Source organism: Syngnathus acus, chromosome 15 (assembly GCF_901709675.1).
Source record: "Syngnathus acus chromosome 15, fSynAcu1.2, whole genome shotgun sequence".
NCBI lineage: Eukaryota > Metazoa > Chordata > Actinopteri > Syngnathiformes > Syngnathidae > Syngnathus > Syngnathus acus.
In genome coordinates, this window is record NC_051100.1 from 2,363,630 (window position 1) to 2,390,785 (window position 27,156).

The 27,156-nt window shown below is 41.3% G+C and overlaps 1 protein-coding gene across 3 annotated transcripts in view; it reads right to left on the reverse strand.

The window, feature by feature from the left end:
* Positions 1 to 572: 572 nt before the first annotated feature.
* slc8a1b (solute carrier family 8 member 1b) overlaps positions 573 to 27,156 on the reverse strand; it is a 60,296-nt gene continuing 33,712 nt past the window's right edge. For 2 of the 3 annotated variants that reach the window (XM_037270838.1, XM_037270837.1), the window contains exons 5-11: positions 15,488 to 15,600; positions 11,348 to 11,505; positions 9,976 to 10,075; positions 7,478 to 7,663; positions 7,303 to 7,392; positions 4,456 to 4,559; positions 573 to 4,386 (exon numbers count right to left, since the gene is read on the reverse strand). In XM_037270838.1, coding sequence (XP_037126733.1) covers positions 4,114 to 4,386; positions 4,456 to 4,559; positions 7,303 to 7,392; positions 7,478 to 7,663; positions 9,976 to 10,075; positions 11,348 to 11,505; positions 15,488 to 15,600 — 1,024 coding nt within the window. In that variant the 3' untranslated portion in view covers positions 573 to 4,113. Of the gene's footprint in view, positions 4,387 to 4,455; positions 4,560 to 7,302; positions 7,393 to 7,477; positions 7,664 to 9,975; positions 10,076 to 11,347; positions 11,506 to 15,487; positions 15,601 to 15,775; positions 15,883 to 27,156 lie in introns of all 3 variants that reach the window. The other variant, XM_037270839.1, reaches the window with a different exon arrangement.

The following is a 27,156-nucleotide window of genomic DNA, read 5'->3' on the forward strand; positions in this document are numbered from 1 at the left end:
TACAAAGTCAATTTTAGAATATTATTTCGAGGAAAAAAATAACTGCAGTATTGTCATGTATACAACTTTTTATCAATAACAAAGAAATGTAAAATTATGACTAATATATAAAATGTAAAATGTTCAAGTATAATTTCAAAATACAAGTTCTGAAATTTGAACAAAATTTATATTTCCCGAGAGTAAAGTCATACACAGTAATTTACGTGGAAAAGAAAATATATTTTCCAGATGAAAAGCATTTATCTAAAAAAATAGATAAAAGTCATAATTTACCGATATTAATGTTTATTTTTGAGAAATTTATTGTGGAGCTCATAGTATTAGCTGTACAAGGATGAAGTCATATATTGTCAGTCTAAGAGCATGGTTGCTTAAGTCACATTTGCGCATTATTAAAAAAACAACACAAAAATGCCACAATTTCTTACAAAAACTATTATTTCATTGATACTGTGATGGCAAGCTAAAAATGACTTTTGGTTATTATACTTGATATCAATAAACAATCCTAAAAAAAAGAAAAATTTCCCCCTCAAGAACATGTGACTTAAATCCTGAAAACATACAACTTTGTTCTCATGTGTATTTTTTACTTCTTAGCTGTGTGGCCTTAATACGCCTTTGCTGCAATGTGCAATTTCCTCCCAAAACAATTTAGATCAAGAAAATGAAGAGAAATCCTGAATCTGTACAGCATTCAGTCCTATTTTTTTGTTTGTTTGTTTGTTTTTAATTGGAATAATGAGATACGATTCTCTATAACTCTACTATGTACACACACATTAGCATTCATGCACTGTGTCCACAAGTATCACGTCGACATTCCCAAAAAACATGGAGATAGATGTAGCTAGACAAACTGGTCGCTGCCTTATGTTCAGTTTTCCGGTAGTGAAGACAAAAGCAATGGAGGACAGATAAGACACCAGGACGATACACACATATGCTCGCTGACCCACAAATCAACGAAATATGGCTGTAACTTCATTTCCCCCCACCTCCGCTTCCTGTTTGGTATCGTTTCACGCTGTCGTCCCGGTTCCCATTCCTGTCCGTTCATTCATCAGTCAGGAAGTTCACCAGGAGGTAAATTGCGTCGTTTTTGTAGTTTTCTTAGTATTTTCTTTTTTTTTATACATTAAGTACAAGGTGGTTGTTTACATTGTAAGCAACTTTGACAAAAGGAAAACTAACATTAGAGCAGTAGCCATTTCACAAAAGCCACAGAGTCAGTGCAAATCTTTTTCCTTCATTGATAAAATAAACTGTCCACTTCTGCTCTGTTAGCATCACTGCTAGCTTGGGCTAATGCTGCATTTAAGAACTCTTGAGAAATGAACAACACACAGATGCGTTATTATTGGCTCCCATTATCGTCATAAATGTTTTTCTTTGCCATCATTAAAGAAATTCAAAGACAAAACCATATGAATGGTTTTTTTTGTGTTTTTCGAGTTACAGTTTTGAGAAAAAGCACAAATCTATTGTTAATGTTCAGCCTTAGTAAGTGCTGTATCCCAATTGATGATTGATGTCCTGAAGTCCGATTTGCCATATTTGGTCCGGTTAAGTGCGTGTGTTTCTATTCGGGTGCGTGACCATTTTAACTTCAAATTCCCAGCCGTCTCAAATACAGCATCATCTCCAGCAGAGAGTGTTTGGACTCAAAGAATTGTCATAGAACAATAGCAAAATCATCTCATTCCCCATTACAAGACAAAGGCTAACTACCTAATTTGATGCAAACACCTATGAACACGTGACTACAAGCTTTTCATTCCTGCGCTCCAACAAATATGGCAAGCGTGCACATTTTCAGTAAGTCCAACCACATGAAGCTACCACCAAAGCTAACAGTTGAAGTTACTCAAAAAGTGACAGCCTCCACAAATAAGCACAACTTTTTACAGTGTATAAACCTTCAGCTCCATGCCAGTGAAGAGACAAATACATATAGAAATTTTGAACGTGGTTAAGGTTCTCACAAGCTCTTAAGAAGGTGAATAAATTTTGTCTGTGTGTGTTTTTTGTAAGAAAACAACCCCTCGGCTAGAAAACCCTTGTACAGTCAATATTCGCATAGAAATATTTCCCTTTGACAAAAACAGGGGTAAACTGCCACTCGAAGGCCTTCAAGGAGAATTCCAAACGGGGAAAAAAGTCGTGCATCATGCAAGAGTTGGACGTATATTATTATTATTATCATCGTTGTTATGACCATGAGTGAATTCAGTCATTAAAGAGGAGGAAAGTCGTTCCAGAGTTGTATTTTTAAGATATTTACGCCAAACTCACCTCCAGTTTTACATAGAGCTGTGTTGAAAATTGATTTACACTTCTAATTGCAAATTCTATCTTTAAAATAAGATATCAAGTAAAAGAACATATCATCGGGAAAATTCTGCCCAATGACAGCGGTCATCATTCCATTTGAAACAATCTCAACAAATTGAACCAAAAGTCAAATTGGAACCATTTACCCGTCATCAGTTTCCATCACAAAATTGATAAGAAATACTTGAAAGACCCTGAAATGAGATTTCAGAGATTTGTTTCTAATTATGTTTAAGCGCTGAAAACGTGCAAAGACAACAATTAACAATTCAGTTTTCAGATTTTTTGGGGCATGGCTAAAACAGTACCTAGACACACACTTGGCTGCTTTAGAGCGCCTCGTTGTTGCTGTGTGGAAAAGCCCCTCAGCAACTTGCTGAGATATATTTCAGACACCAGTAGGATTTAAGATCATTTGTAAATAAGAACGACATGAGCTAACGTAAGCATCAATTTTTCCAGGACGAGCTGTGGTCGATAATCGGGGGGGTGGACTCCAGATTTTTTCACCATTTTAAAAAGTTGCCAGGTCTCTGAATACATTTTACTTGGTCAAAATACTTTTGGGTTTAAGAATGACAGAAAACCTTTACCCACTCTCAACAGCTGGAATTTTTTTGGGGGGGCTGTCCCGTCTTACGCAACATCAGCTTGAGCCATTGTTATCAGGTTTAGCTGTGTACCCCATAGACAAAACTACAAGCAAGGGAACAAGTTCGGGTTAAGGGGTGGTGGTAATAAATGTAGGTCAGCCCTTAAGGATTTGGAATGGTCCATCGATTGTGTGGAGGAGTGTAGTAGGGTTTTGGTTTAAGACACGTGGAAAACAAGAGACAAAACTACGTATATGGGAGTGAGGCATCAGAAAATGACTGAGGGTGGTACCTTAATCTTATTTGTTTTTTACATCTACACTAGGTGAGACCAAACATAAAATTTATATATATATATATATATATATATATATATATATATATATGCGCACTTGTAATACTCTTAACAGTTTTAAACGGTATAGTGGCCATTTTGTCCGATCAGACGAGGCCTGATTAAAGGTTTATAAGCTCTTGTTGTCATGTCAGAACCGCATTCTACAGTTTAAAGCAACAGAAAAGACGTCCAGCGCGACCGGGGAAAAACATTCGCTACGAGCTGCGAACGCAACTCGTGAGTAAGCTGGGCTTTATTTACATATCTCATGGACGACGGCGACTCGGCGTTTCTACAGGCCAATGAAAAAAAAAAAAAGACCGCATTGAATACTTAAAAGCATTTTCAGTCTCGCGGAGCAAAAACAAAGAGGCGAGTTTATCTTGTTGTTGTTTGTTTTCACAGTACTTGACTACTCAGTACTTGAGTCCCTAAGCAGCAGTGATGTCACACACACACACACTCACACACACACACACACACACACTGGCTCTCCTGTGGTCATATTGTCAGTATCGTCCACTCATGCACGGAGTCACAAACGCAACAAATCAGTCTGGAAAATTCTACCTGGTGCGCGAACTCTACGGACGGCAAATTTAAGACCATTTTTTTCTTAGTGGCTTTTGTTTTAAATGAAGAAATGCATTCGAATAGTTCCGGTGTGATTCCGCGTCCACGTTTTCCTTCGCTTGTGTTTTCAGATGCACCGGTGCATCCTTCACTCCTTCATCCATTCAGCCGTCAGTCGATCCGCAAAAAGAGAGGGAACGATAGACCGAGTAGGCCACCTTGACTCCGCCCCCTGAAATCCCCCCCCACCCCTCTGGATCGTATTTCACCATCTTAGAAGCCCTGGATGTGGCAGTAGGCCTCCAGTGAGGAGAAGAGGATGTAGAGGAGCCAAAGGCTGACGAACATCATGGTGGTCAGGGCCTTGGCAGTCCGCGGCCCGCCCAGCTCGCCGCCAATTTCGGGCCGCCGCCGGTACATCAGTATGGCGACGCAGATGAAGGCAAAGATGGTGAAGAGCGTGACGGAAAAGGCCAGCTTGCCCGGGTCCACCCGGAAAATGTTGCCGTTGCTCTGGTGGTAGATTGCGGCGATGGACCACGCCACCTGTCACGTAAACACCAACTTTTAGAATCCAGTCAGCTTTCCTTCTGGTCACCAAATCAAAAGACTCACCCCAATGCCCAGGAAAACATTGACAGCATTGGAGCCTGTCACGTTGCCAATGGAGGCGTCGGCGTACTGATCCTGGATGGCTGCCACCTTGCTGGCAAAAGTGTCTGAGAAGGAAACACACACACAAGGCATTAGCTCCAGAAATTTAATGCTGATCCCATGAGATGATTACCGGTACTTTTTTTGGGCTAGTTAATCACACTTCATTGATTCACAAAGTGTCCAATTTGTCCAACAATTTCTTCTCTTAACTTGCCAATGACTCAGCAAACTGTCTCAAAACTTTTCCCGAAGAGAAACTTGTGCTCCCAAAACATCTAAAGAGCAAGGAGGAAGTCACAGGTCAGCAGCTCCTCTTCATTACGGACTCTTTCACAAGCGTGCAAACGAGGGCGATCGAGTGATACTTTTCCTTGAAACGTCAGCCAAAACGGATGATGGTGGGAAGAAAGAAAAAGGGATGATGGGAGCACCCAAAGGAGCGGAGGTGCAGAAGGGTGCGAGGCAATGGGCCGAAGAAAAAAAAGGACCGTGAAGATAAATCTAACTCGCCGTAAAGCTTCAAGGACCTTCTGCTCTCTCGCTTTCGTGTGTGTGTGCGTACGCATACCACCTGCCTGCCTCCATTTTGAGACGCCACTTCTTTTCAAATCCTGCATGTGCACCCCACGCCATTTCAATGTTCAGCAACGAGCGTCATTCTCCGGAGAGAGCTCACGTCCCCGTTTCCCAACGACTAGCTGTCAATCAAAACTCCGCCCTCCCGAGCAGAAGATGCCGTTAGGGAGTGACGCTCCGCTAAAGGCAAGCTGCTAAATTACCTTCATATACCTCTCGCCTCCTGCCGTGGCCTCAGGGGGACCATGGAGGAAAGTTTCTTCACTAAGTTTCTTCCCACTAGGGCACAATCAACCGCCACCCCGCCAACAAGTCGAATACATGGCGAGATTTTTTTTTTTTTGTCCAATCCCATCAATGTTTTATTTGCTTCGGTAGAGGTCTCAGAAGCTCCATTTTGCTTCTTCTGGCGATCTAAAAGTGTCAAAACTAAAACTGTTTATGAATGCCTTGAGTGGCCCAAAGCGCTATTTTTTTTTGCCACTTGAAAAGGTCAATGTGACTAAACGTAATGGACTCTGCCATCCACGCTTCACTTTCAATCATCGTTGCGCTGGCGAGAAATGATTGGCTATGTTGCTAAGCGTAGCATGAAGCAGGCCTTTTGTACACTATGTCAACGCTTCCTACTGTTTCAAGGACTTTTACTTGGCTGCGAATTCAACTTGTGAAATCATGAAGCTTAGGTGTTTACAACCACTCGTTTTTACTTGTTTGTTTTCTGTGTGCGTGTGGGTCGAGATAGCTGTGATAAACGAGGTTAATCGTCACGGAAATCACGGCGCGAGAGGGGATTTATGAACTGCGAAAGCCAAATAACTGCAGGTTACTGTTTTGTGGCAACCGTGTGTGTGTGTGTGTGTGTGCTAATAAGACTAAATGGGGAGAAGGGTTGCTTGCCTCCATTTTGTGCACCACGCTGTATATCTGTATGTGTGTGTTGTGCATCATGTTAATACTTTTTAAGACTGCCTGATCCTGACATGACAAATAGCCGCATGCTAATAGCACACGGTGGTGGCGGTGCTATGTAAACACAGCTTATAAATACAATCAATTGGTGTGTGTGTGTGTGTCTGTATTAAAACATTAACCAGCATTGTATAGCTTGGGGGTTTGTCTGTTGAAGCTGATATTTTTTTAGCCTATATTAGTTTGTGCTGCCTGAAGTGCACTGATGCAAAATACAGGCATGATGAGATCGTATCAGTTTTAAAAGATGTCAAATAAATTGTGGCACGGAGGTCCTTTCATTGCTTGATAGTGTGGCGCTACGCTGCGTGAAAAGTTCAGGATTCGTTATTTTTGGAGGGATTGATTTTTAAATAGTTTGTCTGATAGCATTTCCGCAACTTTTTGCTTCATAAATACAATACATTTCTTTTTTTAGAGTACTACTGCAGTCCATTTAGGCACATGAAACTATTTCCTTGAATTAGGAACATTTCAAATAGGTATTTTTACTTCTTGTTTTAATCATAATTGCAGCTCATTTATGCAGAAAAGAATCTAATATTTAAATATTTAAATTTCACGAATACAGTGGTAGTTTCCATTTCTCTCGCTAGCGACAATGTTCTTGATTGATAAATACTGATTCAATGAATTTATCCATCACTAAGAGTGCATTTAGTGTCTTTTTGTTCCTTTCATGGTCATTTAACTGTACGGCTTCGACCCTACTTCATCTTGCCCTCCTCCCCCTTTGAATGACTGTTTCTAAGAGGCTCCTTTAGTACTAAATCATTGACTGCGGCAGCACAGCCCTGCTTTTTTTCCCTGATGTTTCCCAGTCGAAAATGTGCAGAGAGGAAATGGGAGGAATAAATCCCTGGTGCAAAATGCCCGTACTGAATTGCAAATGTTATGCAATACAACACAAATCTCTAAAATGAGAGACCCAGGGGGGGTTTGTGCTCATAAAGGCCTCGTGAAAGCCGGAATGGGAAGAATATTCAATTGCGGAAAAGGAGTGAACGCCCACTCCGTAGGCATTCATTGCAGATTTTTAATTGACTTTTTTTTAAGGGTTTCTACTGTATACAGGCAAGTCTGAATTTAGACTTGTGTGCCTTCACTGTGGTATCACAAAGAAGCTTCAGTAAATCATTGTTTGAATTACAAGTTGTCGATTTAAAACTAGCTAACTTTGTCTGCTAGCTTCATGCTAACACATCATGGGAATTGCCATAGACAGGCTAATGGACACCATTGGTCACTGTAGCTCACCTGGTACCGACGTTCCCAAGGCGACAAACACCACCGCTGTGACCGAGTCCTTCAGGCCCACAGTGCAGCCAAAGTGAGACGCCAGGTCGCCTGTAACCACACATTCGTATGGAAGTGTGACATTGGGAACACACACACAAGCTTACACACACATATAGGTGTTGCGGCGTTGTACCGATGACGGCGGTGAGCAGCCCGATCATGCAGATGGACACGACGAAGCACGCCCAGCCGTTCCAATAGTCGGTAGGTGGCACAAAGGCGAACAGGACTTTCCAGAAGACGGTGAGGAAGTGCATGACGTAGTCGAAGCACGATGGCAGCTTTTCCTCGCCACACTCGTCATCGTCGTCGTCCTCACCTGCACGGACAGGGAAAAATAGATGTATTTATTTATATAAAAAAGCAAAGAAAATGTTTTTATTTCAAGAAAATCGAAACACACATATGTGCTTAATGATACTCAATACATACATAAATTAAATGAACCAAAATGAAAACCTAATCAGAATAATTAGGTGTGATCTTGTGCCTTTAGCTGCGCCATGTTATTCCTTTTCTTTTGACAGCAAAATCATTGACTTTAATGTGGTTGAAAATAAATGTTTCCTTTTTTCAAGGGGTCAGCACACAGCGGCTAATTTGCTCATTAAGTATAAATGCAACGGCGACTAGAAGGTCAACCCCCCAAGTACCTCTGTGTGTTAATTATAAGGGTGTACCCGTCCGTCCACTGGGAAGCACCAAAATAGAGGCCAACATGCTTTGATTGGCTACATAATGAAAAGGTTGACTTTAAGGTGTGATTATTTAATTACAGCGCATATATATATATAGGATTCTTATTTTACACTTATTTTCTTAGGATTTTTTAACAATAAATACTGTCTTATAATATCGTTTTTGTATAAATATGTCTATAATTATTGCACTTTTAAAAGTAGTTTTTACTTTTCAAACTTTATCTCAAACATTTATTTCCATATGATTATTTTAATGTGTTGATTATATTTGATAAGTGAGTCATAGTCTGTCAAATCCACTTTCAATTGCATCTCGAGTTAAACTGTTTTTGTAAAAATAAAAAGAAAATCCCTCAAATGCATAATCTCCTGAGATTCACTATCTGCTAATCTGAAATTCTAATCGTTTTTGCATGATGGCTTGGCAGCTCCGATTCACAGCACAAACGTCGGCCGCATCTGCATGACAGCAGCCGTCTATGTGTGTGCGTGTGTTTGACTTGTGCTGACATACTCATGTTTATATTCATGCGATGCCACTCCTGCCAGATATCCTGTCACATAAAGTCCATACACACACAGACAGACACACAGACAGACAATCCCCAGAGAGATCGCTGCCCATTAAACTGATTGTTTCTAGTAAACAAGGCAGCTCTTCATCAGTAAGAGCAGTGAGTCAATCAATAATGTCACAAAAAATTGCATCAGTCATGTTTGCACCTAAATAAATAAATAAATAAATAAATAAATAAATAAACAAACAAACAAACAAACAATAAATAAATAGTATAATGTTGGAGTGACCATATTGAAATGCTTCAACACCTTTCTGTGACGTCTACTTATTTAACTCATCATCCGTTGGAAGACCACCATCAAGTCACAAAGGCTTTATAATCAAGCTCTACTGGACATGGACAAAAGTAGTTTTGGATTTAATTCGGACATTCAAAGTAGCACTGTATAAATGAGAGGTCCAAGAACACATCCCCGAGGAGCGCCTCTCTTCTCTTTCATCTACACATCATCTTGCATCAATTACAAGTTGCAACCTGGGAGACAATTACTCTGACGCAGCCAGGCCGTGATGTCGTGGCTGGGTTTGACACGCTTTAACCGTCCAGAAAAGGTAATTAACCTCTTACCTTGCACTTAAAGCAGCTAATGAGGTGTGGGAGCCACAGCAAAGGGGGGGGGGGGGGGGGGGGGGGGAGGACTCACAGAACCTCAACAACAACTTTAAAACCAATCGGCTTTAGCTTTGATAGGCCCAAGAAACAATTAGGTGTCACTTTTGTGTGGATTTAAGAGATTAAACCTCAGTTAAGGACCACCAACCCGAAACATGTGTCAGGTCCAGTCCTGTAGGTGGCGGTAATTGCCACATTTTGGTACTGTGATATTTCAAAGTAAAGGGTGAAAGTAAACCATTGCGTAACTTATTTCAAATGAGTAAAACGTGTATGAAATGATGCACATCTATTTAGATTTCAATAACCTGCTTATTGCATGTTAGTGAATACAACGAAATGAGGAGAACAAGCAACATTTGAAGCTTTTGTGTTGACTCCAATCACTTCTAAAGGTTTCATATGCACGAATATAAATGCATCAATTACATTTAAATGCGCCACAAGGACCCCCGGGGCTCAATAATCAGCACATTAGATGATTTCTTGCCCATGTTTCTTTGAAGTCTCGACTGGTTGCCTGGCAACAACATCCTAACCACACTTTAGGAAGTAGCACCTTTCAAAGTAGACAGATGGCCTGACCTTTCAACATAATGGAGCCCCATGAATAGAGTCTATCAATCAACAATTAGTTCATATGTACTTGACAATCATTGGTGTATTGTTCAAAAATATTGAGGGGGAAAAAAGGGTATGTATGAATTCATATCCATTGCATTGTAAGCGAGACTTACCTGCGCTGACCGTGATGGCCTCGATGAACTGGTCCCTCCAGCTGTTGGTCCCCACCAGCAGAGCCAGATTGGTCTTCTTTATAAGCTTGTCCACTGTGTTCTGCCAAAAAACGACAAGATGATTAAAATTGTTCTCTTCTTGAAATAAAAGAAAAAACAAATCACACACACACATCCTGTTTGAATTTTTGATTTGTGGCAGGTGGGAATTTGTCCTACCAGATCTTTCATTTGGTTCTGTGATGAAAATAAAGATCATTTACATGAAAAGTCCATGTGTACTCTTTATAGTGTTCCTGAACTAATTTTCTTCTTACCAGGTCATACTGATCTTTTTTTGCTATAATTCACAGCAGAGCCCCAAAGTTTTCCGTAAGTTCATGTGTGTCTTTTTAATGGTCTTTGGGGCAACGTAATTTATGCCAAAAGTCATTATAATGGCAAGAACAGAAAAAAAAAATCAGTTTGCATATGTGTGTGTTCCCGTGTGTGTGTGCTAAGCTTTATCTTCACTCCTCCAACATCCATTCAACACGATTAGCAACCCGGTTCTCCCTCTGAAGTGCGAAGAAAGGAGGAGGGTAACAGTCGCGCTGCTCGCTTAATTAGCACTGTGCATGTATGTGTGTGGAAGACTATTATCTCAGTCCTCCATAAATGAGCTATAAATTAGTCTAAATTGGATGGCGAGATTACAAGCCCAAGAATTTTTGCAACATTTTTAGGAACTTCTGGTTTGGAGAAAAAAGAAAATGTCAATCAAGTAAGAGCTGCAGTTTCACTCCGGTCCAATGGGTGGCAGTAACAGACAGATGTGGGCAATGTGAAATGGTAATGGGGAAATTGTGTGCTATTTCATGAACTCATTTTTTGAACACACCACACACTTGTCAAAAGAGCACGTGGGAGAAGAACAATTGATTCCCCTTAACAATATACTCAATCTTTGTGACACTTTGTGTGATTGCGGAATATGTGTGCGTTGTGTCTTAAACGCAGCAATCACAAAACACTTTGTCAGGTGTTAAAAAAGCAAAAAAAAAAGCCCTTGGCATCCCAAGATTGGAAGAAACAGCCTCATCTCACCACTTGTTTATCATGGAGTGGAATGGCGTCATTGTTGCCACGGCGATGACTTTTTGATGGCTTAATGCTCCATTGTAAGTAGTCACATAACTGCATCGTTTTCGCCTGAATGTCAATTTGTGTAGAAGCACTTTTTAAAGAACGACATTAAAAATGTTTATTTCCTGAAGTGAGAGGAAAAAAAAAATAAGGTGATGCATTTGCTGAGGATAAATTACAGGAGAGGCTGCTTTGAGGAAATATTCCAAAGAAAATACGCGTCTAGTCAAAACTTTGTCAGCCTTACCTTGAACTCGTAGGATTCCTCAATGACCACCTCCAGTTTGACATGATCTCCCAGCATGGGGCGACCCATCTCGGCGATGCGCCTCTCCTCCTCGTCCATCCCCGTCAGAGCTTCTTCTTCCTCCACGATCGCCTCCTCTTTCTGCTGCAGCTTCTCCTCTGCACAAACACAACACAAATGAACGTATAAAAGACAGTGGTATCAATCTGGAGAGGAAAATGATTGACAGTTTGAATTAATGTCAGCTTTCGTTCGGTTCTGTTCAGCTGTTGGCATAGCAATTAGCAAGCTAGCTTTATGTGAACTGTGACTTTAATTTCAATGTACATAAAATAAATTAGATTCTGTTAAGTTAAAAAATACAAGAAATGGGTAACAACAAAGTCATAATATTCGTTGATATGTTGATAATATGCATTTATCTGAGTTTGCCTATGCATGGCGTAGGCAACACTTTAGCTAGCAACTGAAGCAAAACCTTCGCAAATGTTGCAACATTCTCACGTAATGTGACATACAAAAACCCTGTAATTAGTCAAAAGTTTTGAGGTAGCACGTTTACAAAATATTTTAAATACCGTATTTTCCGCCCTAAAAGGCGCACCTAAAAACCTAACATTTTCTCAAAAGCCGACAGTGCGCCTTATAGGCCAGTGCGCCTTATATATGGATCAACTGATGAATTTGTTGATCCATACTGGTTGCACACAGTGCTCTGCCAAAATGTTTCAGTACGTTTTAGTACGACTAGTAAATTACAAGGTCGCATCGCTTCCCAGCATTACGGCAACTGTAGTCAGGGGGCGTCACCGAATAGCTGTTGTACCCGCGAGGCTATTTCATGTCAAAATAGGCTGCTCTGTTAATGTTTCGAGTAAATCTACGGATCGATATGGAAGGGAAACATAGGTAAGTAGTACCAATGCGTTAGATCGAACTTTAGTCAGTTCCGATCATTTTATAGGAGATCGTTTGAGAAACGCGATTGTTTACACTTCGCTGAGGCTCATGGGAGATTGCGAGCTGAGGCTCGTGAGACTTTGCGGATGGCTAATGCTATTGCGATAGCTGCTATACGTACCAGGCTATTTCATGTGAAAATAGGCTGCTCTGTTAATGTTTCGAGTAAATCTACGGATCGATATGGAAGGGAAACATAGGTAAGTAGTACCAATGCGTTAGATCGAACTTTAGTCAGTTCCGATCATTTTATAGGAGATCGTTTGAGAAACGCGATTGTTTACACTTTGCTGAGGCTCATGGGAGATTGCGAGCTGAGGCTCGTGAGACTTTGCGGATGGCTAATGCTATTGCGATAGCTGCTATACGTACCAGGCTATTTCATGTCAAAATAGGCTGCTCTGTTAATGTTTCGAGTAAATCTACGGATCGATATGGAAGGGAAACATAGGTAAGTAGTACCAATGCGTTAGATCGAACTTTAGTCAGTTCTGATCATTTTATAGGAGATCGTTTGAGAAACGCGATTGTTTACAGAGGGCTCGTTGGTTATTGGCTAGTGGATGCATACCGCAACCCTAGTCAACCTCAGTTTGATGCAGTATAGCTTCTATTTTATGCGCCTTATAATCCGGTGCGCCTTATATATGGACAAAGTTTTAAAATGGGCCGTTCATTGAAGGTGCGCCTTATAACCCGGTGCGCCTTTTAGGGCGGAAAATACGGTACATATAAAAATAAACGTTTTGCTGCAAGCATGGAAATTAGCAAGCTAGCTATGTAGCTTTGCCTTATGACATTTTAAATGTTAGATGAAGTTTATTTAGTTGTGTTTCGCGGATAAAATACAAGTAGAAAATAACTGCTGGGCAACAAAGTAGTGATTAAAGTCAAAGCGCTGGTGGCCATGGTGACAATGAGACCCTCCAGGCTATGCCGCACCACTTAAGAGCTGTCGCCGCCTGTTTAAGCACACATTAGCTAACAATGCAGGCTTAAAATGTCCACAGACGCTCATAGCGAGCGGCTGAATGACACTTGATGGCTGTGAAAACTGCAGGAGGTGGACTATCATTCGTTTTTTGTCATGGTGCAGGAGAATGTAATTTCTGTTGTGTTTAAATACTGAAGAGCACTGACGCAGAATTATTATCGAAACACTGAATAGGCAAATTGGCAAACTAGCATTCTGAGTAAAATATTTGAGCTATTTTTTTTTTCTCAAGGAAAACATAATATTGTTGGAAAGTCGGAATTTTTAGAAGGTGAAAATAATTTGAATCAGTTGAGAACTATTGAAGGAGAAGAATGTGATAAAGTGGGTGTTCACACAATTAGCAGATGCTAACACTGATGTTATGCAACACAACATGGACACGCGCACACACAAGGCACACACACAAGGCACACACACACAGAAGGAAAAAGGAGGGCGAGAGGACATTGCTGTCAGACAAAATCTGTCACGTATATTCCCACTGAGATGTGCTGGATGCGTGTGTGTGAATCAGTGTGTGTGTGTGTGCGTGTTTGTGTGTGCGGGTCTTGACCCATGTGTTTTGGGCTGTTTCCCCCTCTCAGGGCTGTTCCTTCCTCACACTGCACTTTCAGCCTGCTGTGAACACGCCTCTTGCCTTTTGCACTCCCTAGTCTTTTTTTCTTTCTTCATAAAACAAACTCAACGTGTAATATCACAAGCCTCACCTGTGAGTTGAAAATGAAATGAAACTAGTTCTTCATGTCTCGTCTAACATCTATTTGAAGGCAAAAGATAATTCAGACTTGGATGATCAGCCATATTGAAATCTTTAAAATGGCTGACAGACAAGTCGTTTTTTTCTGAGGCCATTTATTTAAAAAAAAAAACACAGCCAGTGAATAGAAGCACAAACTATTAGATCACATTAGATGTCAAAACTACTTAAGTTTAAGGCAGTGCTTGATGACCACTATGATATGACGACATCATCTGATGACTTTTTCGATGACACACAAGTATGTGGGTATGTGAGATGGAGGTCATAAAAATGTTTTTGTGTGGGACCAATCTTGAGCCCGAAGCAGACCATAAAACAGAGATTAAATACCCACAAAGCACTGCAGCACTCAAAGACACGCCTGGTAAACACAAAGCGCTTCTTATCAAAGTCTTCCCACTAAGTTTTCTACTAACTGATGACATCACAACCTCACTGATGTGGTCACGATCTATTCTCCATATCATTTGAGTCGACTTACTACTCGCCGAATGACGCAACATCTAAAAACAAAAATGTCATAGATGAATTTCGTATAAGACACTTGTGAATATTTAATGTATGTTTTCGACTTTGCGTCACCCTCTTGAGATATTTTTTTCCATTACTTCTTACAAACAACCTTTATGTGATTGTGGGCTTTTGCGCCCACCTTCTACGCACATTCCACCTGTGTGTACTTTATAAATGTCACAGTGAGAAAGCTCTGACATTTTAAACCCCAGCAGCAGATTTCATATCTTGCACAAGAAGCTTTTGAAAGCTCCTGAGTGGTGGGGAAAAGGAAGGAAGAAAAAAAAGCCAGGAGGAGAAAATGGAGGAAGATGAGAGGACAGGTGTGATTCCCACTCAAGCAAACCTCTGAAGGGAAGCAAAGGAGGAAAAGAAGAAAAAACTGTTTTAAAAAAAAAAAAAAAGAGAAGCAGGAGAAGTGCCAAACCTCAATCAAAGAGCCTGTTTTGCGCAGCCAATCAGCAACGAAAGGTCATGAAAATCACGGAAAAGTTGTCGTCATTATCCGTAGGCTGACGCTTAGAAAATGTGAAAAGGTGACTTCATTTAAAAAAAATATTATGATGTATTATAATTAAACATAAAACTGCTTTGTACTGTTTTATTATTCTTAATATTAACAATAATTCAGATGCTGGATTCAGATTTTTTTTAAGTTTCATTTTTCATTAATTCAAAGTCAATAACATGTGACTGTCATTAAATACGACTACTAATAATAAAAAAAACATGTCAAATTTAATGCAACATTTGATCAAGCTGCTGGACTCAATTTTTTTGTAATGAACAATGTAAATTTGGTGTTGATTCAAATTAGATTCAATTCAGGTTGACTAGTATAAACAGGTTGGCCAGTTGATTGAGGGAGCAAGTTCTCCTTGCTGTAGGGATTTGGGGGGGGGTCTCACACCTGTCCACTCTGTCCCGCTGCCTCTCCTCCACTTGGGGGTTTCGAGTAGAATGTAGAAGAAGGACTGCTTATTGTACTCCTCACGGTCTAAGATCCTAATCGTTATGCTCTTCCTGTATGGAACACACACCACAACACACACGCACACCGAGGGGGGATGGTAAATGCATGCATGGTATAAAAACAAACAACATGGCACAAATGAATGCACAAAACACACACACATACGGACGAGGAGGAGTGTGTGGTGCACATGGCGGTGATTCGCTCAATGAGGCTCCTGCCGACCTTTGGAGTTGTCGCTCTCCACCAGGCGAGGTTCTCCGATCTCTACGTAGAAGGTTTTGTTCTTCTCATACTCCTCGTCGTCAATTATTTTCACGTTGATGGTTTTACTGAAGAGGAGGAGGGAGGCCGGCAAGGAGGAAGAGAAAGGGAGGGGAAAGAGAAGCAAAGAGAAAAGTGAGGAAAAGGCTGGAAAATTAAGAGGAAACGGGAAGTTTTGGATTTCCCACCGTACAGTGCTAAACTATTATTGGGCAAAAGGAACAGAATGTTTAAGATGTCATAAATGGCATTTTTGATGGTTTTACAATTCAAAAAGGAGTCATCAGCTTTTGGAAGCGTGCTAACCAAAGTGACATTTCATAATTGGCAAAAAGAAACCAGAAAATTAAAAAATTGCTTCACATGGCAACGTGACATTTAGTTGCCGTATCATCTGGAAGTCGGCCATTTTAGGGCCACTTTCATTCAAGGCCATTTTCAAAACCAAACTTCTATTTGAATATTTTGAAGATTCAATCCCCAAATCTAGTTCCACTTGGCAATGTGAAATTTGGCCTCAAGAAGCCATGCCTGAAAAGACGAAAAAATCTGCCATTTTGCTTTGAAGTGGCCAATATTTCAGGGCTCCCCCCCCCCCCCATATATGAACAAATTCGTCTTGGATTTAAACTTTGCCATAGTACATGTGGGAAATGGCCACATTCCACCAACAATTCAGCCAAAAATATTTGCAGCCATATTGTATAATATGCCTTACTATCACTTTAAAAATGCGGTCCAAAACAGACCGTTGTTTTACAAGGTCACGAGTCAGCCTCAGGTGGAACTTAATGAGATTAAATGGGAGCACAGAGCCACCAAACCACCGGGAACGATAATGTTCCTCAAGGCTGGTTTGCTTTTGGAACAAAATTAGGCCCTAGCAAGTTATAATGGGATTTGGTTTGGCTGAATCAGAACTGGCAAGTGGGCAGCACAGTTTAGACTTTAAGATCATATAAAAATGCAGAAAGGAGAAGACAAAGAAGTGATATTGCGCAAGATCCCTTTCAACACTTATCACTTTTCGAATTGCTTTCATGGCCGATAACTAACAACTAACACTCGTCAAGACTGGCTCAATAAAATCCAGCATGTCTCTCGAATACTATCCAGCGAGCATGTTGATGTGTGTCCTTCCATCTGTGACCAAAAACACCCCAGATCCAAATCCATGACAGTGACAGCTGAAAGAACGCTTATAATCTGGCCTAAAAAAAGAAATAAAAAAAATTGTCGGTTTGTATACGCGATAATGATACTAAAGCAAACAAAAAGAATGCATTAAGACAAGATGTTGCGGTTTGGAGCCACTTTAATGGACTTAATTGTCATGGCGGCGGAAGACGTGTAACAGCTCTCTCATTAGCTCATTACGCACACGCAGGTTGATCTATCTGCCGCTTGATTCAAACAAAGCGGAGTTTAATCCTGTAAATTACCAGCTCGCACACAAAGCAGTGGGGATTAACCTATTGGAGGGCGGCCGTGCTCGTTTATAAATGTCCCATAAGAGCAGACGGAGAACCTTCTGGATTGGAGAAGAAGCCAACTACTGCTCTCACGGCAACTGAAGGGATGATGGAGGGAGGAAGGGTGAACAGGTGAGAAATGAACACGTTGGCTACTATTGACAGATATAGATGTCAATTTTAATAGAGCTGGTAGTGAATGGGTTAAGGAATGAATGGATGATGGATTCTGGAAGGATGAAGGACTTACAGTGAAACGATGGATGATAGCTCGGAGACAGATGGGAGAAGAAGGGATGACAAATGGAGAAAGAATATGGGAGGCAGATTGGAGGAGGGTGGAATAATGGATTGCGGATAAATGCAGGATTGATAAAGAAAAGGCAAAGGAAAGATGAAGGTCGAGAGGAGAAATGAACACTTTGCGGACAATTTTTTGATCCTGTTTGTTTTTTACCCAAACTCTTAATAGACTGTATAAAAAAGGCAATGAGAACATTTTCGGATAGGAGGACATTTTTGGTTTAAAGGAGATATCGAGGACGGATGGAGGACGTCTGTGATGTATAAAGGAGGTGTCGAGGGGCAATGAATACCATTTAGTGGAGGTAATGGAGGGGGCATGTCAGGGTGCTCTTAACGAGCCATAATCAAACTATCATGTACGAGCTTAATTAATTACCCTCTACGTGGATCTTTATGTTGAACGATTAGGATCAAACACAATCACGCTCACTCGTAGCTGTCAATAGAACCACATCAATTTAAACCAGTGGTTCCCAAACTTTTGCAGGCTGGCGCCCCCTTTGGCTCCCCAGTGAATTCCTAGCGCCCCCCCCAAGGCATTTATATAAATAAATAATACATTTATATAAATAAATAAATAATACATTTATAATATCATTACCATTACGTTGAATTAGTGGGAGCACTGAGTTTGTTTCTCAGAAACGAGCCGGTCCCATCTAGACGTAATCGGAGACAATGACACCCGAAGTGATTTAAGGTTTGTCTTTTATTGCAGGATGCTTGGTCTCCATGTGTTGAAGCAGTTTTGAATGCTTCACTGCCTGGTTAGTTAGCCTGTCGCCACATATTAGCTTTGCGGGCTCGACTGGGGAAACATGTCACGTGACCGGGACGAGTGTCTTGACCTGAATTAATTGATCGTCGATAAAAAAAAAAAATTCTGTGCGGCTTGGCGGCCCGGTACCAAGTGACCCACGGACCGGTACCGGTCCGCGGCCCGGTGGTTGGGGACCACTGCCCTAACCAGCTCAACACAACACAACACGGCGCGTTCTGGCGAGTCCCCAATTTCATGTTGACTTGAACTCAAGATGATGTTGACCGCCAGAATGCGGTTTTTATTATAAGATAAAATTCTGAACATTACAAGCTTGAAATTACAAACCTGAGCTTTTGCCTTTGTAGTCTATGCTGTCGGATCTGACTGGGCCAGAGCGGCGTGTTGTGTACAAATCGACTGCCGCCCCCCTACCGCCCCCCTACCGCCCCTTTCTTCCTCACCGCCCCCCCAGATCTTTCCACCGCCCCCAGGGGGGCGGTACCGCCCACTTTGGGAACCACTGATTTAAACGAAACTAAAAGTGCCTCCCGTCCTGTAGATGGCAGCGTTGAGGGTCACTGCAGCGCCATTTGGTGGATCTGGTGGGTCACTGCCCCACTTGCCCTCAATGAGGAATCAAAATCGGAATCTGAAGTGAAATGTAAGCGTGTAAAAGTCGTCTCGCTCGTCTGGCGCTAGTGGAAGTACCACGTGGTGGAATCCAGTGAGGTCATGTGGAAAACGGTCAGATCAGGTCGTCGTCCATATTAGTTACGTGGCAAGAAATTACCAATGGGGTGGCGGGCGGGCAATGTTTTTTTCCCCCCCTTAAATTCGGGAATGGTGACTTGTCTGTTGAAGCTGGCAGACATTGCACATGACCACATACACATTCCCAGACGGCACACACGCACACACTCATCATCGTGCAGACTGTACAAAAAAAAGATGAGGCGCATATTCTGCACGTGACCAGCGCGTTGGCTTGTGTGATGCGTTGTTATAGCGACGGGATATTTGGTCCACTAACAGGGGCGAACAAGATTGTTTCCAGACCAATGTGTGTGTGTCAAGTCTTTTGCTCACACACAAACACACTAAGTAACACAAAATTGTGTGTATAATATTTGACAGTAGCCCACATTGTTTGCCTAAGCGCCTGCATCCAATCATCTGATCATATATACGATGAAGACAGCGTAAATAAATGACTCTTTGCTGCCGTGTCCGCACAAATGTGTGTGTTAAAAGCCATCGTTTAAGCATTTATTCGATATCCTTGAGATCCACCTTAAGGTCTAAGTACAAGTTGTACTAGTATGCCAAAGTTGTCCTACTAGTGAAGATAAAGAAAATCGGTTCACTGTGTCTTGCTGGCAATTTTTTTTCCAACGACTCTATGACAACTCCATTTTACTAGTGAGGCTACTCGACTAGTCGGCAGTAGCTGTCGCGGGGGAAAAAGTTATTCGTAAGACAAAGTTCACTTCTCACTAGTTCCCATTGGGAAAAAGAATGGAGGTCCCACCTTAATTTGATTCCCCGCGGGTGATTCTCACTTTTCCACACTACACTTGATCCTTATGAGGATTGAAGACAGTGGTGCCTTCTTTCATGCATGGCAACACAAACACACACACAGACACACACTTTGAGGGAATTTGGGCTTGAAAAGGTGCACCCCTGTGTGTTTACATCCCTGACAAATGGCCTCCATCTGGCCGCTCTGAAGCAGCTGAGACGTATCACTTCTCCTTCCTCGCATCTCTTTTCACACATTAGCACCTTTTGGGTATTTATAGCGATACGTTGTCACTGTATGGAGTGAGGGGAGGGAGAGAAAAAACAATGTTTACGAATTGCAATGTGGATTTTATTGCAATGTGTGCGATTGTACTTTTCTGATTGTACTGTTGATTCATTCTGTAAGATCTGTAATCATATGTGCATTGATGTACAGTAATAGAAACGTGTAGGTAAATTAACTACATTAAATATGTATTCATTGCATTTTAGGGCTGTTAAATGCACTGGATTTTATGACTTGTATGAGGGATAGCAGCATTAAAAATGCAGTGACGCTATTGTTTGTCTATTAAAAGCATTGCGAGTGTTTCAAATGCACTGCGTTGTTTGAAGTAGACGAACAGCATTAATTATGTAGTACGATAATTACCTTTTATGTGTACGTTATTGCATTCATTTCATATATATATATATATATATATAAAAGCGTATTTTATACTATCTTTATTTATACTACTATCTGTAAGTGGGATACAATATTTTTTTTTCCTCTGCTGTTGCGATGCTTACAGATTGAATAACGTACTTGTACATGGGGGGGATTTATGACGCACATGAATGTAAACGCTGTCCCCAGCACAAAGTCAAGCAGGAAGTTGTAAAGCACAATCATTATTATTATAATACAATTTGATCATGGCAAACCTCGCCCCTCCATGACATATTTGGATCGGAAAAAGCGAGTTTGGGAAGCCAAGGTTTTATTTTAAGTTTGACTCTGTGTGTGTGTGTGTGTGTGTGTGTGTGTGTGTGTGTGTGTGTGTGTGTGTGTGTTCTCAGGCTGCAAGTCACTGTTTGCGCAGAACAGATTTGTTGTAGGCTAACTTGTGAACGCAACGACTATATTCTAGTGTACTTGCAGGTCGTATGCGGCCATTTTTTAACACCACTTTTTAATCGTGTGTACACATAATTGGGTCCCTTGACTCATAATTTGATTCAGCAAAAAATGCAGCAGAAGTATTATAACTCACGGCGAAGACTCTTTGTAACTTCCTCTTACAGCCCACGCTAAACTTGGCTCCTCCCTGACATACAAAGATGTCTCAGTTGAATCACTTCTACTTTCCTTTTAAGCAAGACTTTGGCGCCACCTATAGGCATTACACAAAACTGCATAGCGGGGCAACTTTTTCAGAGCTAACCATGGAGTGGAAGAACAACCGTACACACTAACAGGAAGTGCGGCATTTGATTTAAGTGTGCTTTTACAGGCTGATAATGTCGTTAGCCACAGAAGCTAACCACAACATTGTGTCAGTGGCAGGCTAACGAGGTTCTACACACACAAACACACGCGCACACAACACAATGTGGTCTTTTCAGAGGCTAATAAGGAGCATATGAGCTCACGCAAACATTCACACCTGGGAAGCGGCGTTACAGTTGAACTTCCAAATTAATTAAGGCGCGCATTTGCTAGCTTACCCCTTGACGCGCCGCTCTGCTTGTCTCTTGTGTCCGCAGCTGTACGACGGAGCTCATTTAAACATGGCAGCTGCACAACTTCACACATGAGCGCATTTACACTTTTTTTTTGGAATTCATTGTGTTGTGGGAATCTTTTGTTTACTGTTATGAAACTCCAAGAGATGTCTTTCACTTGCAAGAGAGAGGAAAGATACTATTAAGGCTGGGCACTATGGCCTTAAAATCTTTTTTTTTACCCCCCTGCAAAGGTCTGATTTCCCATTTTAATTTATTTTTCTCCTTTGCTTGAAAAAAAATATAACAATGACTTCATTTTAATTGCATTTCGATTCCTTTCAATAGGAAACATTTCCTTGAGTTTTGGACGTTTCAAGTTCCAAACGAGCTCACGGAACTCAATGTTTTTCCCAAGAATTTTGCCCGATTTCAGGCAATTTTGACTTTGGAGGTCCTTCAAGATACATAAAAGCCTTTTTTCACAGAGGCTTCTGTTTTGCGCACTGTTTTCCGTTGCTCATACTCGATTTGTGATGCCTGGCAGTCCTGTGAAAATCACATTACGGGACTGCTCGTCTTTATTGGACGGCATAATGAAAAACAGTTGATGGAGTCATAAACAGATGCTGCATGTGTGTCTCTCTCAAAGTCCCCTTTTGTGTTATTTCGACTATTTTATTCAGCTCATCCTCATAGGGAGTTTCCCCCTGATGTCTTTTCTATCTTTGTCCCAATCTGAAGTATGGCTTGCAAACCAAATAAGGCCTTTTGGAACATCCCGGGGACTCCCTAACACACACGGACACACACATCGGAAATGTCAGTGGTACGCTTGTAAATCTTGATTGGAAGCACACAAGTGTGTGTGTCTGTGTGTGTGTGCACGTGCACACTCCGTATAACATGATGATAACTTCCACCGACTTGCCAGGAAGCTGTCGGGGTGTTTTCTAAGTGATGTCCTTATTAGGTATCCTCACCTTTGTGTGTGTGCGTCTTGGTCAATGGGTGTGTGTGTTTTGTCCAGATGTCGAGCACCTCTGGGTGTGAACAAATGTGTTGATGTAACATCTGGTTGGTGCATAATAAAGTCACGTGGTTAATATTTAATTGGACAAAATTTCAATCGGCGAAATGGTTGAAGAACAGGCGATTAATCCATTCTTGATTATTTTTTGGTCAGGGTAATTCTTTGGTGACGTTCGCCACTCAGAACATTCATATCTCAAATCATCTTTCTCCAGTGAAATATCACAGAGGATAAAGAATATATACCTGTGAATTTTGTTGTATTGTCTGTCTACATGAGGTGCTTCACCTTTTGTGTTCAAATATCCATTCCCTTGTTTGTTATAATACTATGACATTCATGCTAGTTTCCATAGCCTGTCAATCATGTTTTGCATTCTTTGTTAGCATTAAGCTAGGAGACTCGTTTTAAAAAAAATGAATACTCACTAAAGTAACTCAGCTAAATAAGTGCTTGGAGACTGTTAAGACTTTTCCCCATTACAGGAGACAGTTTACTTAATTTAATTAATCCAGTCAAGGTTGATGAGAGCGGTGCACACACAAACACACACACTACCAATGCGCAGGTTTTAATTGCAATTAGGCCAGCAAACATGCTGTAGGTGAGCAGAGGAGGAGAGCGGTGACAGATGGCCAGGCTGTGGAACAAAGTCATGTTTGAATGTTTTCATACTAGCTAACCGCTAATGAGCACACATCAAAACAACAAGAGGCCACGTGCTTGCGTGTGTGGATATTCTTATCTAACCAGTGTCAAAACTCCAGCTGCAAGTATCCTGGGTCCCAAACATAACATAACACTCACTTGCGGCAAAATTTTACAGATGGACTCGAAAAAGGGCCGACATGGATTTGATGTAATGTCAAGGAAACATCTCAAAACGCAAACTTCTTATCTAAGGCAGACGTGGGCGAGATGATGAGAGATATGAGATCAGCTCTACAGAAGCAATTTAGCCTGCTTTGACGTCATGGCTCCGGAAGCGCCACGTCAAGAGATGTCGAGAGGACATCAATGTCAAGTGGAACGGCTAACTATCGACCTGGATGTGATGTACATGACCGCACTTAGTCACTGACAGAAAGAAATGACTCCCCAAAACTTTTCCCAAAGCATCCAGTTGTCAAAAAGAAAAAAAAAAAAACGTCTTGCGGAGATCAGCGATTTAAATGCAGGTGCAATTTAGCACTCGGTCAAACTTGAAGACAGGAATTATTGGACTGTAAACAAGGCAAGACTGAGCATTTTTTTTCCCCCCCACTCAGTGTGTTTTCTGGTTTAGAAGAGCTCAACAAACACAGATAACCCTCCTTCATAAACATGCATTGAGCAAACTCTGGCTGCCGTCTCCCCGGAGACGCAATCGAGTTACACTGCCCGAGGCGACAGATGGAGCTTGTGGTTAGCGCGCCGCGAACGGACAATCACATAGAGGAATGGAATCCGATCGATTAGAATCTCATAGAAGAGATAGCATTTTCCAGCAGCTACCTACAAACAAGTTTGACACTGAGATGTCGTGATAGGATCAAACTTCGATTGGTTCGAGGGCGTGCTCATAAACCTTGGATTGTTTGCGCAAAAAACTAAGCGCACGACAGCCAGAGGTAGAAAGAATTTTTTTTGTCTCGCAATCATGTTTCGATTTTTCAGGAACAAATCATGACTGAGAATAAATAAATAAAAACATAATAATCCTAATTGCAAAGACAATAAATCAACCTTTACATTTTCCATTTACATTTTCTGAGAGATGATTTTCTAATTTTCTCAGAGTTTGACATTTCCTGAGCAACCTGAGATTGTGATTAAAATGGAGTCAATCAAAAATCAAAAAGGTTAATTATTATGGCTAAAGGCTTCAATATTATGCTAATTAAACCTCGATCCTCAATGCGGTTTATGCAAATGAGTCTCGGCTCTGACAAGCGATTGGAAAAAAAAAAAAAAGACGCGCCTTTGAACTGCAGTTTAACATAACGCTCACGTTTGGGATGCTAGCAAAGGTTGTCGAGGTTAAAACGAGGTGAATTGTTCTTAAGTCAAATTTATCCTGCGTCTCTACTTTGTCTTCAAGGTTCAACGAGGTCAGCGATGGGACATTGATTGACTCACATCACCTGGTTCCTGTTCCTGCACGCTTCCACTCACTAACGCGCGCTCAGCAGCACGTCACCTCAAATCATGCTCGACAAAAGACGAATGAAAAGTGAATTTCGAATTTTCGTTTGAGCTTGCGACGGGCCATTCTTTCCCTCGGCCGCCGTGGATAATAGATGAGCTTCTCTATTGATCAGAAATAGTCTTTCTCCTTTTATTGATCTCTCGGCGGCAAGCGGAGTGGCTTCTCCATCGAGTGGGCCGACTTCAGTAAGAGGCTGACGGGGGATTAGCTGACTTTCATTGCCTTCTGAATTCACATTAATGCGGTGAACCGGAGGATTTTCCTCCCAAACGGATTTTACACACAATGCATAAGAGATGAGACAGCACATTGTGGATTAAAAATACGCTCCAAAATATGGTAATGCTTTAAATATTATTATTATTATTATTATCATTGAATGAAATCAAACTAAGTCAAAAATATTAAAACTTCCTCTAAGATTATTTTTTTACAAGTTAGCATTTGGCAGAGCCTGATGAGAGTAATGCAATGATTTTTTTTTTTAAATGTCAAAAGAAGAACGTCAAAAGATATTTTTTGTAAACAGACTCCTCAATTCATAGCCCTCGAAATTTGCTCCACTTGGAAATTTTCGTTTAAGGCACCGTTGTCAGGTCAGCGTCCCACCAGAATAACGTCCAGTAAGAGTAACAGTCAGCATCCTCATTAAATGACAGTGACGGAAGCCGCTTGTGACAAATGCTCCGCTCACTTCACCCCCAAGTCAACAGACACCTGTCAATCAGCCCGTCGTGGCTGGAGACGAGCTGGCCCGAATCGGAGTTGCGTGATGCCTTGTACCGCTTGACATGCCGATGACATCATGCTAAGAAAACACTGCCGCAATTGATGTCCGTTTTTGTTAGCTGACGCGTGCCACAACTCATTCGAATCATTCTAATCATTCTTTCAAGTTGACAGAGCAGAAATTGGATATTTACGATTGAGTAGCTGAAATTCCAACCATTTTGACCACTTTTATTTTAAAAAAGGTATTTAATCGATTAGCAAAGACTAATTTATTCATATGCTAATTAGCTAGTATTATGCAACATGGCCGAGACATCTCCCCAGTTCTTTCTGGCAATTCTGTCTTTAAGTGAGCACCAAAAACGTTTGCTCCAGTGGCTCGGGTGACCTGAAAGAAACTCCCTGTTTGAAAAAGAAGCTTCTGTTTATTTGTTTTGCCTCTATTTTTACAGAAGGACCGCAGGCGGTGGCAGCTGGAAACTTTACTTGCGTGCGGAAGAATCATTCTAAGGGAAGCTTATTGGATGCTAGGTACAACTAAGGTGGGCAAGCTGAGTGAATGGAGGAGGGGTTGCAGGTGTCCACTTTTCTGATTGTGTGAGCAATGGTTTCATCTTTGTTTTTTGTTTCATTAGCTCCTCCAAAATTATCCTGTCCCATCTGCTCTCAGACCTCAGCTTCACCCCCATCGCTTCTACCGCCACCACCAACACGCTACCTCTCATTTCTCCCTGCCACGACCCCCCTGGCTCTCATCCCTGACACGCAAAGGTGCGCTAAATTGCTGCAGTCATCGTAAAATAAAAAAAGAAAAAGGAAAAAAAATACTGAAAAATCATCCCGGACGTCGACCCCCCCCGGAGCCAATTTAAAGTGCAGCGCTGACTTGCTGAGTCATGGTTAGCCATGCCCTTTTCATGTGAAACAAAATATAAAAGCATGAGGTAAAAGATGTCAACATTTAATTATTATTTTTTTTAAAATGGAACATCACACTTGTCCAGAGGTCATTTGAATAATGTTGCTAACCAAAACAGCAGCATCGAGAGGCATGTCAACAATCTCTCAGGTGATTTAAAACATCTTGTATGAAAGATCATTTACAGGCTGCTACACGACCAAATCCTGCCACGCCGGCACGTTCTTCAGCTTATGTTTCAATTTGGAGTTTCACTTTTTATTTCCTGCCAGAGTCCCCCAATAAAGCCCGCAGACAAGTTTAGGAACAGAAAGTAGCAAACCTAAAGGATGATATTTCCCCCTGGAGGAAGTTCAATTTCCTCCAAATAATACTGCGGAAAGTCAGTGGTGTGAAGCCAAGATTTTGTTTTCTTCAGCGAGATTGTTTATCTATGGAAATATACCACGTGATATAGATTCAAATCAAACTCGTGAAATTCCCGTCTAAATTATTCATGATTCTATCTCTGAAAAGAATTAATTAGAAAGCAAATCCATTCAAGACTGACAACAGAATTGAATGAAAACCAATTTCAAACTGAGTTACATGCATAATAATCGGAATTCCGCTGTGCAATAGCCAGAACAAACAGGTGGTCTCCCAGCGGGGCGGCGAGCTCGGCAAAGGTCTCCACTGCCAGGACGCTGCGACGGATG